The sequence below is a fragment of the Amphibalanus amphitrite genome, unplaced genomic scaffold (assembly GCF_019059575.1).
Source record: "Amphibalanus amphitrite isolate SeventyFive unplaced genomic scaffold, NRLGWU_Aamphi_draft 000106F_arrow, whole genome shotgun sequence".
NCBI classification, from domain to species: Eukaryota; Metazoa; Arthropoda; class Thecostraca; order Balanomorpha; family Balanidae; genus Amphibalanus; species Amphibalanus amphitrite.
In genome coordinates, this window is record NW_024881601.1 from 444,556 (window position 1) to 460,873 (window position 16,318).

The 16,318-nt window shown below is 45.7% G+C and overlaps 1 protein-coding gene across 2 annotated transcripts in view; it reads left to right on the forward strand.

Moving 5' to 3' along the window:
• Positions 1 to 3,428, forward strand: part of LOC122380776 (protein phosphatase 1 regulatory subunit 27-like) — a 47,154-nt gene extending 43,726 nt beyond the window's left edge. For both annotated transcript variants that reach the window (XM_043364218.1, XM_043364219.1), the window contains 2 exons: positions 1,794 to 1,944; positions 2,387 to 3,428. In XM_043364218.1, the coding sequence (XP_043220153.1) occupies positions 1,794 to 1,944; positions 2,387 to 2,600 (365 nt within the window). In that variant the 3' untranslated portion in view covers positions 2,601 to 3,428. The remainder of the gene's footprint in view (positions 1 to 1,793; positions 1,945 to 2,386) is intronic.
• Positions 3,429 to 16,318: the final 12,890 nt, after the last annotated feature.

Here is a 16,318-nt window from a genome sequence, read left to right on the forward strand (position 1 = left end):
TCCATGTAGATCAAAGGCTTATGTTGTGATCTGGTCGCTTATGTATCCAAGACCGCGTCCAAAGACCGCCTTTCTATATCGTATGAAGGTTGCCGTTGACTGCAACCTTCACGCCACTGCTTCGTGAACCGTATTCATAAACAAGATATGTGACTTTCACTGACTTGCCACTTGCCAGCCAACCAATAAAACCAATAGGGTAAAATGTGTTCAATTTCTATATAAATGCCTTCAATACTGCAACGTTCTAGAAACGATGAGAAAGGCCCCCGCGTCTGTGCCTCCTGTCTAATCCCTCATTCATTTCAATGCCATTCAGACCCAGGATGAGAAAGACAGCTGATTGTATCCTTCCATTTATTGCAATTTTGCAGCACAACATGTGGGGATTGGCCGTGAATCGGCCGTCTGCCGAGGGTATTAGAATGTTGCACGATCAGCAGTACAGCTTCAAAGGCGTTCACAATCGGTATTGCCACGACGGTGGTTGATGAATGTCAGCTGAAACCCGGGGGATAATGTACTAACGAACCGTGATTGTTAAGTCTGCAGCACCACCGCAGCAGAAGGGGTATCGGCAGCGCTCCCACGACCTGAGAATGCCGGGCGAATGGTGTGGGTCAATGAGGCTGCCGTATCAAATGATACTTTACTGAGTGCTGCCGTATCCCGTATAATGCTTTTGAAGACTACTTTATGGATGGCTGGACACTGACAGGGAATCCATATATTTTTGCATTTGGATATTATATTATACACCAGTAGGTATTGATAACATGACATCTATGCATTGACATCTATGTGTTCCGACGTTCATGGAATCAGCAGTGGTAGAGCATGTTGCACGCATATAATTCATATCGCTAATTGCATAGACTTGAGACCCGAACCGCCATCTCTTCCGTACGCTATATTGCAGAAATTAGACACAAACATCTATCGTACACCTGTACGCCATCGCACCTTCACCAAATATAGGTGCATCCTAGCATTCAATGTGCTGTTATTTATCTTCGTATTCGGACATACTTTGCACTACGCTACAACTCCGTCAATGCGAGTAACGAGAATGCCTCCGACGCCACAGACCATCGTCTTCAGAATCGAATGCCAATATCGGAACGGTTCGAACCGACCTCTCACCCACTCAGCGCTCGAATCCATGGAAATGAAACAGATCCCGATTACGAGCGTATAACTATCACCTCACTCATCACTGACACCCTGCCGATGATCTAATCTTCACGCGGAAACTCACCATGCTGAGCCGCTGAGCACGCAGAACTCATTCAGCGCGTGCTCACCGCCTCAGCACGCTAAATCGTCCCGCTCCTGACTCATTGTTCGCGCGAGATCCATCCATGAGCCACCGCATCATAATTGGATACTCCAGCCATACGATGCTGTATTGTTGTTGTCGAGCAGTGTGATACCGGTTCACAGACGTGTATGTTATTGCACGGAGCAGGTGTCCGGTGACGGGAGGGGGCATGGGAGGAGTGAGTGGGAGCTGAAGACGGTTCTGAGCCCACAAATTGGCCGGCTGACTGATGTTTCGAAGTAAAATAGGCGCAAAGGTAGCTGTAACGTCAAGTGATTAGGTTTTGCTAGTAGATGTGTCGGTCACTCAGCTTTGTAGTGGATTAGAAAACTTACTCTTTTTAACCAGACAGACGAATAGGTGGTCAGCTGACAACATTGGTTATGGCCGATGGGTGCTGACTGCTGCGACTGTCATTGCCGACCTCGCGACCTGTGGTGACTAATGGTGACAATAATACTCCCCTCCCCAGGTCTGACGGCGCTGCACCAGGCGGCGCTGGACGGCAACCTGCCCGTGGTCAGGATCCTCACCCGGTTCGGCGCAGACCTCAACTGTCGAGACACCGACTCTTGGACGCCTCTGCACGCCGCCTGCTCTATGGGGCACCACCACGTGGCCAGGTGCGTAACTAGAGCTTCGACCGGCCGCCGCCAGGGCGGTGGTCGGCGCTGTCGGCGCACTAAAGACCAGGGGGCGCTGTGGGTAGGTAAGGGGCTCGGGCTGACTGTATCGAGCTTGTGACTTGAGCTCTCCTTATGCATAGATCATATTCTTCAAATGTCAGTGTCGCCTAGTCATGTCGCTTAGCTTCCGCTCTACACCGTCAAAATGACAATAAACTGACTACAAAAGTTTTAATTGTCCTTATCAACAATTATAAAAAATTACCTATAAACTTCAGTATTCAGCAAATATTGGCATAGTCATGACCATTCTGTAGCTCTCTGAGCCTTAGAGACTAATGCTAGCTAACAATCACGCTTATACACCCATGTCACCGTGACCTGTACCTGCTGTCTCCCCTCATGTGTACTATCCGCTAACCCTGCACCCCGCCGCCAGGTACCTGCTGGAGAGTGGCGCCGACCCGACCCTGCTTACCGAGGACGGTGAGCGGCCGCTGGACCTGGTGGACCCCTCCGACCTGGCCACCGTGGCCGTTATGCTGCAGCCTCCCCTCGTCGGACACAGCGCAGAGGAAGAGGAGGAGGAAGACGAAGACGATGAAGATGACGATAACAGTGATCACTCAGACGACCATGTAGATAACGGCTGATGTGTGCGGTGGAGGTGGGATGGACCGGGTGTGAAGTCACAGTAGCTTGTTACCGATTTGTGTTGTCCGCACTCCGCAGCACCACACCGAGTCAGTGAGGGTTTAGTGATGCTGTGCGCTTGGCCGGGAGTTATGGACCTTGCTGGGTGTGAGCAGCCGTGAACAGTACGGTAATGGTGACCGTGATCTGAAGAGCAGCCATGGCCTGGCAGCCGTGTTTGTGTTTGATAGTCAGTAGTAATCGGTGTAGCATTCTTGCGAGCTTGGTTAGACGAGTGCTGGCCCACTGCAGAAGCCGGCAGGGTCAGTCAGGGGGAGGGATCGTCTTTTGGCCGGTGAAGCCCGCGGTGCAAAGTTGTCAAATCGAGGTCAAGTAAAGCTGGCAGTGGATTAGGGTCTCGTAACGCCACTTTCTTGATTCGGCATTGACGATGTTTGCAAAGTTGGGGCCCATTTCGACGTGCGTTCAGTGTAGACCGCGGACAACTGAAAGCACTGCGTGTGAACATTATTGTGAACTGAAATGTCGCATCGTCAGTGTGCTTGTGCTTTCGAAGGCACCATGGATGACCGGCGGGCCCGAGTCATGAGTAGATAGATGTGTTGTGTTATGTCGTACGTGGCAACTTCTCAGTTTCCAGCAACAAGTCATGTCTCTAATTTGGGTGCTCGCGCAAGTCGCAGTTTTTGTTCCCTTCCTCAAAAGCAGACATTATTTTTGCTGTCTAACTTCAGCATGCCTGCCTTGAATTGAGACGCAAAAGTCAGAAGAATGGTTTGTTTGTCGTGTTTGCATCCTCTGCACAATACATGTCATTTCACTAGTAACGAACGAATCTTTATCAACGAATATTGCCGATGAATATCCGAAGGTCGTATTGCAAGTATTGATATTTGATGTATCGGTTTTGTTGAAATTAACACTTGACGGTCTTTCGACGTGAACCCTTGAAAGCAATTTGGCAATTTTTATCACAACAGTTTAAGAGACATTTTTTTGTTTCTGTAGTAAAAAAACAGTATTTGGAAAAATCATTAATTGATTAAAGTTATTTACTATTGCAAATCATATGCAGTTGGCGTAAGGTCAACTGTGTCGACACAGTAACCGAAAGTCTGTTCAATGAGCCATCGAATGCTCGAATCGAGAAATTGCAAGACATGACTTCGATAACCTTCAGTGACATGAGTTTTACCGGAGCAAACAATGGATCGATCGGCAAGTCTTGGAATCTTCGACTAATGCAATATCTGACTACGTAGCTCATGAACAAAAATAGCGCATTGGTCGTTAAGAAGCATTCGATGGCTCATTGAATAGCCTTTCGGTGGCGCGTCGACATATACATTTTGTCAACCATTCGACTTGCTATAGTAAATAGGTGTGATAAATAATCGGACCTCGGAAAAAACCAATAAAATCATCACTTTTAAGAAGCTTCAGCATGCCTTTTTCCCTTTCCCGACATTTGAGTCACTGCAGTGAAAAAATTTTTTACTCAGGCCAGGCATTACTCAGTAATAACTCATGAAGAAACTCAGTGAATACGATAGTGGTGCTCACTTATTGGCTGATCTAACTCACATCACCAGGGTGACTTCGTTATGCGTGAGTTCTGAGTGCTTAGTTTCGTGAATTCGAACTGAGTCGGAAATGAGTTTTGCTTGGGCAAATCTAGTTTCCTGCGCAATGCATGAGTTCTCGCGAATTCACGTGCAGTTGTGCGTGAGGTACCCCCGGCTTGAAGATGCGCGCATGCGCGGCAGGGTGAGTTTCCTGCGTGATGCGTGAGTTCGCGTGATGAGTATTATAGCCGTTGCGTTCGAAAACCGCGGCGCGCGCTTCAGTCCGTTGTGGCGCGGTGACTCGCGTAGTTCACGTTGAATTGTTGAGGCTATTGTGAAATTGTGCGGGAGAGTGCAGGAGCGGGGAAGGCGTGCAGCGAAGGATGGGACGAGTAAGTTATCTGTGAAGAGCTCGGTGATTGTCGATGAAGCTTTTATCAATCGCATGCGCCGCGGAGAACAGGGAGGTGAACTGATGGACCAGCAGACATTCCCCGCCGGCGTCAGGAGGTCGGTGCCAACCGTGAACGGCGGAGCAGATCGATCGAGAAACTGAGGGATACCTACCCGGCATAGTTCGAAAAAGAAGAGGTGAGTTATGTTATATTTAAATTTAACCCTTGCATGTGTGCGGCGTTTTCCAGCTTCTAATGTGTAGGGGGGGGGGGTCGGTTGGACCCCCCCTTGCCGTTTGGCCCCTGATCGAGCTAGAGCTTCGCGGAAAAAACGAGCGTGTTGCCCGTGACGAGAGGAAGCCGATGATACCCAATTTTCAGGTCCTAGGTCATTGGTTGACCTTCCAGGTCAGGTCAATGACCCAAAGTCGGGAAAATCGGGACCTATTAGAAAGTCGTAAAGTGTGGCTGCTAAGGGGTTTTTCGGGGTACTGATCACGAATATCGTGTTAGTTTTGATCACAGATGATGTCTTTAAGCATTTAGACCAGGTCGGGTCAGGTCAGGTCAGGTCAATCAGTAGGCGTCGTGACGGGTATTCGTAGTACGTGTCAACCGCCTCTGACAGCTTCGTAACATGTTACGAAGGCAACAAAACTACTTCGTAAATGTTCAAATGGTTGTTAAATTCGAATTCAGCTCCAAAAACTAGCCTAGAAACATGTAAAACTCGAAAAAGTGAACCGAGGTCACCCGAGGTCACCAAAGGTCAATGACCTGACCTGACCTTCAGGTGACCTTGACACCCACCCTAATGCATGGGAGCAACATCAAATCACATGTTTGAACGTTTGAAACCACGAAAAGCTTGCAAACGCGCGGCTAATGCGAGCCGACATACTCCGAATCGCGATTCCGGCCAAACATGGTCTCGGAAAAGAGGTCACAGGTCAAAGGTCATTTGGGTCAGGGTCATGAAAGTTTCAGGGTAGGTGTAAAATTGATCAATGCGATGGTACTGAAAGTTTCGTCGCGATCAGCCGCTTTTTACGCGAGTTATTCGCGAAAAACCATGGGGAAAGGGGGTCCATCCGACCCCCCCCCCCTACACATGCGAGGGTTAAAAAAAACATGTTTGTGGGATAATGTTGTCCTTATCCTAAAAGAACGTTCATTTGACCCTTTTTACTTCTTTAAACAAGAACTCCGTCACGACCCGATTTTTTTTTTTTTTGGGGGGGGGGCGAAGGTTGTTTGAAGTCGATCCTTTCCATGCAGCATCCATAGGCACAATGTTAAAAATGTAAAATATTGGGGGACACGTCCCCCGTACCCTTCCCCCCCCCCCCCCCCGGTGGTGGAGCCCATGGTCTTAATTCCGCTCGCTGAACCGTTTAAGATTATTTTGTCTCGTTTGTGCTTATTATTTTTCCACTGTTATTATTTTTTCCGACTGTTTTTTTTAATGCCTACACACATATTTTCGTACACTATTCGATTTCAGCGAGCATTTTCAACCTTCCTTACATATTAGATTATTAGATACCGCGGCGAGACGCGTTTGGACGTGACATACTTATTTCCATTACTGTTAAGTATAACACATTTTATGTGATTGTTTCAAGCTGATTTTAATATTGGACGCCCATGGAAGTGTTTTGCGAGACTAAAACCCGACTGTTAACCCGCGACCGCCTGGGGGGGGGGGTCGGATCCGACCCCCCCTCCGTTTTTCTTGAATAACTCATGAACCGCTTGAGCTATCAACTTGAAACTTTTTTTTCACAATCAATTTATTGCATATTCAAAACACAGTATCCAGACATAAGACCAATCATCACATCATTACATCAACCTCACCACACCCCCACGCACCCCACAACTATCACACCACACGGGCACACCCCGCAGCCTCAACACCCCACTAAGGGCACCGTGCCGGTTCTGCTCGCCTGGCTAAGCCGGGGCGGCACATGCCTGTTATCGCCCCGGCCCCGGGGAGGCCGTAAGCCTCCCCGGTGCTCCAAACGGGCCGCTGGCCCCCGCCCGCGCCGCCTCGCGCCCTATGCTGCCATCTCGCGAGGCGACGCCCCTGCCCGCCGACCCGCCACGCGACCCGCCCACCAGTCGAGCCGGTTTGGCGGGGCGCGCGGCGGGCCGGCGGCCCAGCCTCCCGTCATATGATGGGAGGCTAGGCACGGGTTGGCCCGGATGGGTTAGGGGCGGGGGCTTTCGCCGCACATGGCGACACATGTCTTGTTTCCGAGGGTGTGCGTATATGTGTCTGTAATGTTATATATGTATTCTTGCATGACCGTTTATGTGTGGGCGTGCTGTGTGTGTGCATGTGTGTAAATGTTTATGATTGCGTAAGAGCGTATGTGGTCCGAGCCGCCCCGCCCCCCATCCCATGCAAACCGTCCCACTTTAAGTGCCATTTCTCATGCGAACCATTCATAATGCCGACGTATTTTTCAATCATGTAATGGCTTTTTAGGGTGTTTTCGAAGCGCCTCGCCTCTGGCTCAGTATTGTCCATTCTGGCGAACCAGATGCACTGCATTGCTAGCATTGCAATGAGGCCTATAATTTTTCTTTCATCCGGGTCTAGAAACACATTGCTAATTTGTTGCGTTGAGACCGAAAAAGAATAGTTTTGTCTCAGAAGGGCTTGCACGGCTAAATGAAACGACTGCACCTTCTCGCAACTCCTGAACAAATGATCCAACGTTTCCTCAGCAGAGTCACAGAATGTGCACTTACTCGACACTACCAAACCAGCTCTCAACAAGAAAGTATTAGTTGGCAAAATACGATTGACAATCCTATAGTAAAAGGACTGTAGCCAAGAGGACTGACTAACCTGCTTGATTGCGATCAATGTCCCTCTCCGATACAGCTGGTTTTCACGCAGCCATTTCTCTTTTATTTTATCCCGGATGTCATCATTTTTTCTATTTAACTTTTCCAATAATCGTTGGCTTACCACTTGACTAAGCTTTTCTGAATGTAAAACTAAGTACGTCCTTGGCGGTATCGCTGGCAGGGGATTTTCATCTTTAGCATTTTCGATCATGTCAAGTACCGTCCTCATTTTTACCCTGATTGAGTTATACTCTATGAAATTTACGCGGACCTCAAACTTTCTCTCAATCTCCGATTTTGACAGCAGGCTATTGCCTTTAAGCAAATCACTCACAAAAAATAGTCCTCTTGACTTCCAGTTCCTATTAGTTGAGCACTTAAACCTTAATATATCATTACACCAGATCATTTCACTTGCTACACTCTCCGGTTTGTGTTCATAGTTTTCTACAAATCTCGCCCATGCTTGTAAAACATCAACCCAAAATTTATTTTCGATTTTGTTTGCCAGACTTTTAAGCATTGATGCACCATACCAAGATAAGTTATCACTATGCTGCTTCAAACTAATTCTGCTTCCTATTGCCCACCTTCTGTCAACAGCACTATTGTCCTGCAGACGCTTTATCCAGGAACACTTCAGTGAGGCTACAAATATGTCAATGTCTATCATCTTTATTCCATCATTCTGATATGATTGACAAATTTTTGTCCTTCGTATCTTATCATTTTTTCCGTTCCACAAAAACTTGAACAACATGCTCTTTATTTTGTTCATGGTATCCACACGTGGGGTTGGAAGTGAACAAAATAAATGAACTAATTTTGATATGGCAAGAGTCTTGATTACTGTCACTCTACCTAAGAGAGAAAGATTCCGAATTCGCCAATAGTCTAATAATGCCTGCATGCTCTTAATTTTCTCCGGGAAGTTTAACTCTTCTACCTCATCTGGATCCGCACTAAAAATAATGCCCAAAACTTTTAGTTCCTTCACCCATGTGATGGGGAGACTCTCGCATACAGGTTTTTTTGGTGGCCCCAGCCACATGCATTTACATTTGTTGATATTAGGTTTCAAACCAGAGAACTTACTGTACTCTCCAAGTTGTTGCATCACTATACGTATATCGGGGTTCCTACCTTCCAAAAATATAATGGTGTCATCTGCGTACTGTGAAATTTTAGCTTCACATCCGCTTGGTAGCTTAATGCCTCTAAATGGCGTCTTTCTGAGGAAATTCGCTAGGATTTCTACCGCTAAAATAAATATCAAACCAGATGCAGGGTCACCTTGACGAAAGCCGCGACTATGCGTGATTTTTTCTCCTAGATATCCATTGAGGATAATCCTTGAATAGTTGTTTTTATTAGTGTACAACATCTCAAATAGGTCCATAAAATTATTTCCAAATCCCATTAATTCTAACACACATCTGGTATATTGCCAATTCAGAGAATTAAATGCGTCTTCGAAATCAATCGCCAGAACAGCTCCATCGAGTCCTTGGACACTAAAGTGATGAATAATGTCGTACAGTAACCTGGTATTTTCCCCAATAAACCTGCCTTTCAAATAAGCAGTCTGGTCGGGACTTACAAGTAACGTCGCAACAGACTTAAGACGTTCAGCGACCACACTTGAAATAATTTTATCAACTTGAAACTTTGCATACCTTCTCCCCCATCAATTTGACGTCTCCTGTGCAATTTTCAAGAAAAAAAAAATTCAAAAATTTCTGAGATATATCGATTTTAGTGATGTAACTACATGGCGTTTTCAGCCAAAAAATGGTAAATGTTTAAAAAATCGCCAGAAATCGAGGTTTTAAGCAAATTGCAAATTAAGGACATGAAAAGACGCAGCTCAACAAGTTCTTTAAAATGGCTATCTCGGATTTTCCATAAAATGCGTTTTTCACCCCTAAAAATTCAAAAAACTATATTTTTTGGAAAACAGCTAATAAAATCCAAAATTTTGAGAATTTCCAAAAAACCGGAATATATGTTAAAGAGCTCTATTAGAACATTAGATGTCCCAAATTTCAACTTTCTATCTTGATTTTTGACCCCCAAATTGTAAAAAATAGCTCCAACATGCATAGGGCATGGTGACGTCATAAGCATTTTCGCGAATTAGAGGCACTTCTGAACATCGCATGAGAAAACAAATGGCACCACTAGATTCCTGGGACAAAGCTCGTCTAGAAAAGTGCATTTTTATGTCAAAAATAAAAAGTTAAAAAATTGACTTTTTTTCTTAGCCCTCGTTTAGTTATGTATGGTATAAACGATTTTTTATGCTTTCAATGCACACTTATCACCAGCACAGTGAATTGGGGTCACATATAACCATTACCATCGGATTTGGCGTGAAAAATAAGCCATAAAACATGTGTCGCACGCCCATGTAGCAGAAAGTGAAAACCGTGACCTTTCGTGACCTGACCTGACCTGACCCGTACTTAGTATGACCCCTATACGCACATGGTACCTTCACTAGGTCTTTGAGGTCATTTGTGGTGAGTTTCGAGCATCAGCTATCGATTCCGCTGTCCATAAGCCTAATCATGCAAACCCCCTGAATTTGACCTTTGACCTGACCTTGACCCGAAAGTTGACCTCAATCTTAAAATCTTAAGAGCGCTTTGGGAAGGTCTCGAAGAGACCTTTCGAACGCCGCCTCGCGGGGCTCGATACGACCATTGGTTCTCGAGATAACAGGGGGGGGGGGGTCGGATCCGACCCCCCCCCCCCCCAGGCTGATGTGGGTACGGAAATAGCCCAGGCGGTGCCGGGTTAAGGTGACCATCCGACCTTGACCCGCGCTGTGCTGGGTGGCGTTTTACGCCCCCCACCCCGCCCCCTCAGGTTTTTCGCGAATATCTAAGAACGGCGGCGTGCAGCGCCACCATTTTCGGCACACCTGCTCATACATTTGTTTCTGCATATGAAGAAATTTTAGACCCAGGTCGTTCAAGGTCAGGTCACGTCAAATGACTTAACATCGGAAAAATTTCAATGGTCGCTGACGATCGCACCGTTCGCAACGTGCCATGGAAACCGTTCGATATTTTTGTCATTTTCGCTCAGGGAATTCACCGCTCGATTTCACACCAGTTTGAGGTAAAATGTCAAAAAAATATCGAACGGATTTCATTGTATAGCGTTTTTGATACTGTCCCATCACCATGTCTCAAGTATCAACCTACGGCATGTATAAAATATATTTGCTAGTGCAATAAAACACCTCATATGTGTTCAGCTTGACGGTTTGGATCGACTGATATGCAACATGACCTGGTCAGGTCAACCTAAGGTCAAGTTTTAAATATGGCCTTTCAAGGTCTAATTATAGTTCATTCGTCCCGACGAGAGGAACACTATGCTAACGGCAAAATAAATGTCGTGACTCTTGAGTGGAAAGTATTACAGAAAACATTTTGGTAAAAACGGCTTTTTTAGAGTTTTTGCTCTCTGGAGGCTTAATTGTTGACCTGAGGTCAAATCTGAGATCAAACGCCAGCAAAAAAAAAAGTCGAAAGGGCTTTTGACTGCATTTTTCCGCGGGCAGCTCTTTTGGTTCCGAGTTAAGCACCAGTTTTTCGAAAATATTGAAGTAAGCAAAATTTGGCCTTTTCTGACCTCTGGTGACCTGGCACTTGACTTGACCTTAAAATTACCCAAGTATTTCCTTAAATATCTTTAATGCTTTTTCGAAAGCCGGTTACGGCGTGTCGCTACGTGGCCCAACCCCAACAGCCGAGTTAGAAGAGGGGACGTTAAGACGACCCCCTCCCCCAGTACATCACGGTAAACTCAGAGCACCAGCACGGCGCGGTTTAACATTAATTTTGAGCTGAAGTAACTTGATAACTTTTGATATTTCAATCACCTTGCATGCCCTATAACTTCCGTTTCTCTTACTGGCAAAAGAAAATGACTTTTTTATTGTGTTTTCAGGGAACGGCCCATTGAGCCTCCTCTGCATCTTGGCGGAGAAGGCGTCAGTGGTGGCGTACACGGGTGACGAAAATTTGGATCACCCCTATCATAACAAGTCCGAAGAAAACGAACGGTGCCGCCTCATCGTGGAGCGAACGGAAGTCTTGTGGGGATCCATGGTTTGGAAGGGAGTCTTTTGCTGTGGGCGACGGCGCACTTTGTGCTCAGTCAACAAACGGCGCACAAAGTGCGAAACACGCTGTGGTTTGTGTGTATCCATGTGCTCCACGCACCATTCAATGCTGAGCGCCAGCCACCTGTAGCCGCGAAGACTGAGGTCGAGAAGCTGGCAAAAGAGTGAAGCTGAGCTGACGAGCTGACGTGGAGTCGATCCCCCCCCCCCCCCCCCCCCCCGACGCAGTTTGGCGTGGGTCAGAATTGAAATACAGCGCAATGCGACCGTTTCTACAAACATGTATTTCTTGTAAGGGCTGGGGCGAATAGTGCAAGACTAGACGTTGGTCGGGCATGGTATAATACAGATATGTATGCTGGTTTTGGGCAATGATTCGTTATATATTGGCCAATCCCAATATATAGACTAGCTGCCTGGTAGTGGCTGTTGTATCAGCATCATGCATGCATATTGCATAATGCTGATGCGGCAGCTGTTATCATGGGCGGCGAGCCTATACATTGGCTTGAGCCAATATAAAACGAATCAGATCAGCCGTTTCAGGCGGCGCCTGAGTAACACCCGAGTATCGTATGAGTTATCGACGTGAGTACGTCCTGAGTACAGCCCTAGTTTTCACTGAATAACCGATGAGTTCCAACTGAGTTATGGCCGTACTACCACCTGAGTTATACATTAGTACCAGCTGAGTTACATGTGAGTTACTTCCTAGTTTTTCATGAGTAATGACTTACTAATACCTGAGTTTGGCCTGAGTTGTCTGAGTAGGACATGAGTTACGCATGAGTACTTACTGAGTTTTATCTGAGTTTTACCATCGGACAAAATGGCAACTCACTTTGTTACTCACATGCTACTCACTTGCAATGAGTTTTGCCCGAGTTTTACCTGCGTTCCGCCCTGAGTTTTACCTGAGTACGCGGATTTAGAGTGAGTTTTACCATTGGACAAAATGGCAACTCAGTCATTACTCAGAAAAGTGAGTAAAAATTTTTTTCAGTGTGGCCTGACCTGGAAGGTCAACCAATGACTTTAGACCTCAAAATTGGGTATCAACTATCATGGGTCTCCGCTTCTCGCGGAAACACGTTCATTTTTCGCGAAGCTCTGGCTAGATCAAGGGCCAAACAGTTACGGGTCCGATCAAATCTCCCCTACAAGTTAGCAGCTGTGAAAACATACCAATAAGGCCGAGGGTTGAAATTTTCCTTGGGAAATCACAGGTGCATGATTTTTGATATTTTTGGCGCTGTAACTATGTTATATGGTGACATGTGCGTAGTTTGCCATGTAAGTGGATCCCTCTGACACGGGCACTTGGCGGTTTCTCTTCAATTATTCTCGTCGTCGCACACGCACAAGTGGCCGTGCACTCAGCCGTGACGAGATGAAAACAGCGATGACGAGCACCAGACACACTCAGCGGGCCCGCTCACCTGACCAGGGACTATAAAAGGCGTCCCACATCTGCTGTTTGTAAATGGTTTGTCATTTAATCTCATGCTGGCTGCGATCTCTCTCTCTCTCTCTCTTTCTCTCTTTTTTTCTCTCTCTCTCTCTCTCTCTCTCTCTCCCCTCTCTCCCCCTCTCTCCTCTATGCATTTGCCTTTCTTCACTTTTTTCACACTCACCGAGCTAGTACCCGTCCACCAATGTTTCATTGTTTACCGGTGTTATCCATCAACTCTGTCAACGAACAGTAGGCAGGTCCTTCGCCACCTGCGCATACAATCTCAGAGCTCATGGGGCACCTCGATTAATATCCGGCTCCTGTTCCGTAACAACACAGAAGATGACTTTTGAATGACAAACGATCGACACTTTTTAATTTGGTTCTTCTACTCGTGATATTACCACCGGTTTTAGCGGTTACCGTCTCATCAGGCGGGTCTATATGTCATGATAATGTATTTTGTTATGAGGTATATTGGCTTCTATGAAGAAGTATATACACTGAGAAAAATCCTGACTCCGCATGACACCCCCAGGGGGAGTTCACCAAAACGACACCCCAAAACTCCCAGGTGGTACTCCTCATTACACCCCCTCCAAAACTCTCCATTACACCCCAAAACTTCCCTCGAGAAACTCTCTGTAACTCTCCCTACCGTTTTAGAAAACTCTCCATTACTCTCCCTTACCCTATCAAAACAAACAACATACTCCCTGAAACTCCCTTCCATTACTCTCAATGACTCTCCTACTGCCTCATAATTACTCCCGATTACTCCATTCCATTATTCCCCAAAACTCCGTTTACAGCTTCATGGTATACTTCTTGTTACTCCCCATCAAACCCACCCAAACTTCCCATCACTCCACTCCAGCCCCTCCCCCCCCCCCGAAAATAAATATTGGACGAAGTCACGAATAGCGTAACCACCCAAAGCTCGTGTACCGAAGTACAGATAAAAAATATATTTCAAGAAATGTGTATTCATAGTAATAGGTGGGAGGCTTAAAAAAAACTAACAAACGCTTTCGACATCCCGCCGCGGCACGCTCTCCGGGGACCTCACTCCATATGCTTCACGGTCGCGAGTTTTGATGTTAAGAATCCAAAAGGCGGCCTACCACAGCGGGAATGCTTGGTCTGGTGGTGCCGCTACCCTACCACCTCCTGGGCCTCGACGAATACTGCGTCTTCTTCGTCCGGCTCTCCTTTCACGATGGTGGGATGGATATTTTGATGGCCTCCGTTGGCTTCCGACGTGTCTTGCGGGATTGCAGGCTCTCCAGCTCATCCCCTGCAAAATGTTAATGACCATGAAATTATAGGTACACTTAACATTGCGTGGGAGGAATGGAGGAGAAAGAAAAAAGAGAAGGAGGGAAATAATGAAGGAGAAAGGGACGGATGAAGGAAGGAAGGAAGGAAAAAAGGAAGAAAGAAAGGGAGAGAGAGGGGAGGGAAAGAGGGAGTGAGGAAGGAAGCGAGGAAAGATGGAAGGAAGAAATCCATCAAGAACATGGGGTTACCATATGTTCTCATCACAGCATTATAACACTTTGCACTATAAAAGCATGATGAGAAATACAGCTAAGCTTACCTTTAAATCCAAAGTAAGGTCCAATTATCCGTCACTGTATAGGTCAGGTCCGTCTAAGTCAACACGCTCTTCACTAGCGCCTCGCCCGCCGCGCCGCACAACGTGCTGTGTACTAAGCGCAAAAGATGGCGGTCACCGCGGCAGCCTCGCGACGTATGCTAAAACCCCTTCGTAACTCCCCTTTTACTCCCGTCGGAACGTTCGGGAAAGGTTTTTCGGGAGTAATGTAGAGTTGCGTCACAGAGTTATGAGGTGTCACACATGGAGTCATTTCGCCATCCATTAAGAACTCTTGAAAACTCTTTCGCAAAATGAGGAAGGCTCGAAGTTACCCTAGAACACACTCGATAACTCTGCTGGAAAGGGAGTTATCAATGGTTTTAAGGAGTTTTCAGGGGAGCATTTTCAAGAGTTTTGACCCATATGGAGTCAATTTTTTTCTCAGTGTAATGAACAAATAAGTACAAACAAAATGTGTTCAACGTATGCTATTTGTACTAATTGGTTGGTTTTTATATCATTGTCCAACATGTCATGGATAATCAACAGCAGCCTTATGCATGATATTTAGGTATGAAATTAAAAAAATCTTTCTCTCATATTAGCCAAAAGATATAAAATTTCAAAAAGACAAAATACAGTTTCGGGAGCTTTCGGCTTTGCGCCTTTATCACATTGACAAAGGCGCAAAGCCGAAAGCTCCCGAAACTGTATTTTGTCTTTTTGAAATTTTATATCTTTTGGCTAATATGAGAGTAAGGTTATTATATTCATATTATATTCTTATTATTATTCATATTATATATACTCTTATTATATTCATAATGTCTCTCAAAACTGTGCTAAAAACCATTCAAGATAAAAAATCTTTCTGATCCACCTTTCTGATGGGGTCTGCCAAGCAACGCGGTGACTGATGGGGGACATTTTGCCCCCCCCCCAGATCTCGACTCTCGAGAACCACGCAACATAGAGACAAGCGGCAAACGGCATTGGATAGCCCCAACAGGGAACTACCTTGTTACCCAATTTCATCGGCCTCGGTTGAACCAATGACGTCACAGCCCACAGGTCAGGTCAAATGTCGAATTTTCACCGTTTACAGGCATTTCAAGAAATGCTTTGCAAAATCAAGTAAAATGCATGTCATTGAAAATCATTGATGGGGCATTGTTTATAAAACACATATTTTGCTATTTGATGCCACTAATACCAGGTCAGGTCACAGAGGTCAGGTCACTGAGGGTCAAAATATGAAAATATCATGTGATGCATGTTTTATGGTCCATTTTACATCACAAATGCAATTATGTGGGTCAGGCAGCCTTTGGGCTCAGTTTAGGTTATGTTCTCTTCTGGTCAAGGTCAGGTTAAGGTCAGGTCAAATTAGGTCAAATTTCAAACTTGATATTTTTGCAAAAAAAAAATGGGTATCAGTTCGATGCAGCTCGTCACGGGGAATCCGATGGTGATCTTCGTTTTAATCTGCGTGGTCTATAACGGCTAAATATTGAGTTTAAAAATTCAAATTAGAAATTTGGAGTAGTTTTTCGCTATAAGTTTGCAAAAAATGGAGCGTCGAGCTCAAATTTTGAATGTTAATAGCAAAATATTTTTGGTATTTCAGGGGTAGGGTGAAGTCGTATAAGAGTACGCACATAGTGGATTTCTTGCTCTCATTTATTTAATATAGAATTATAC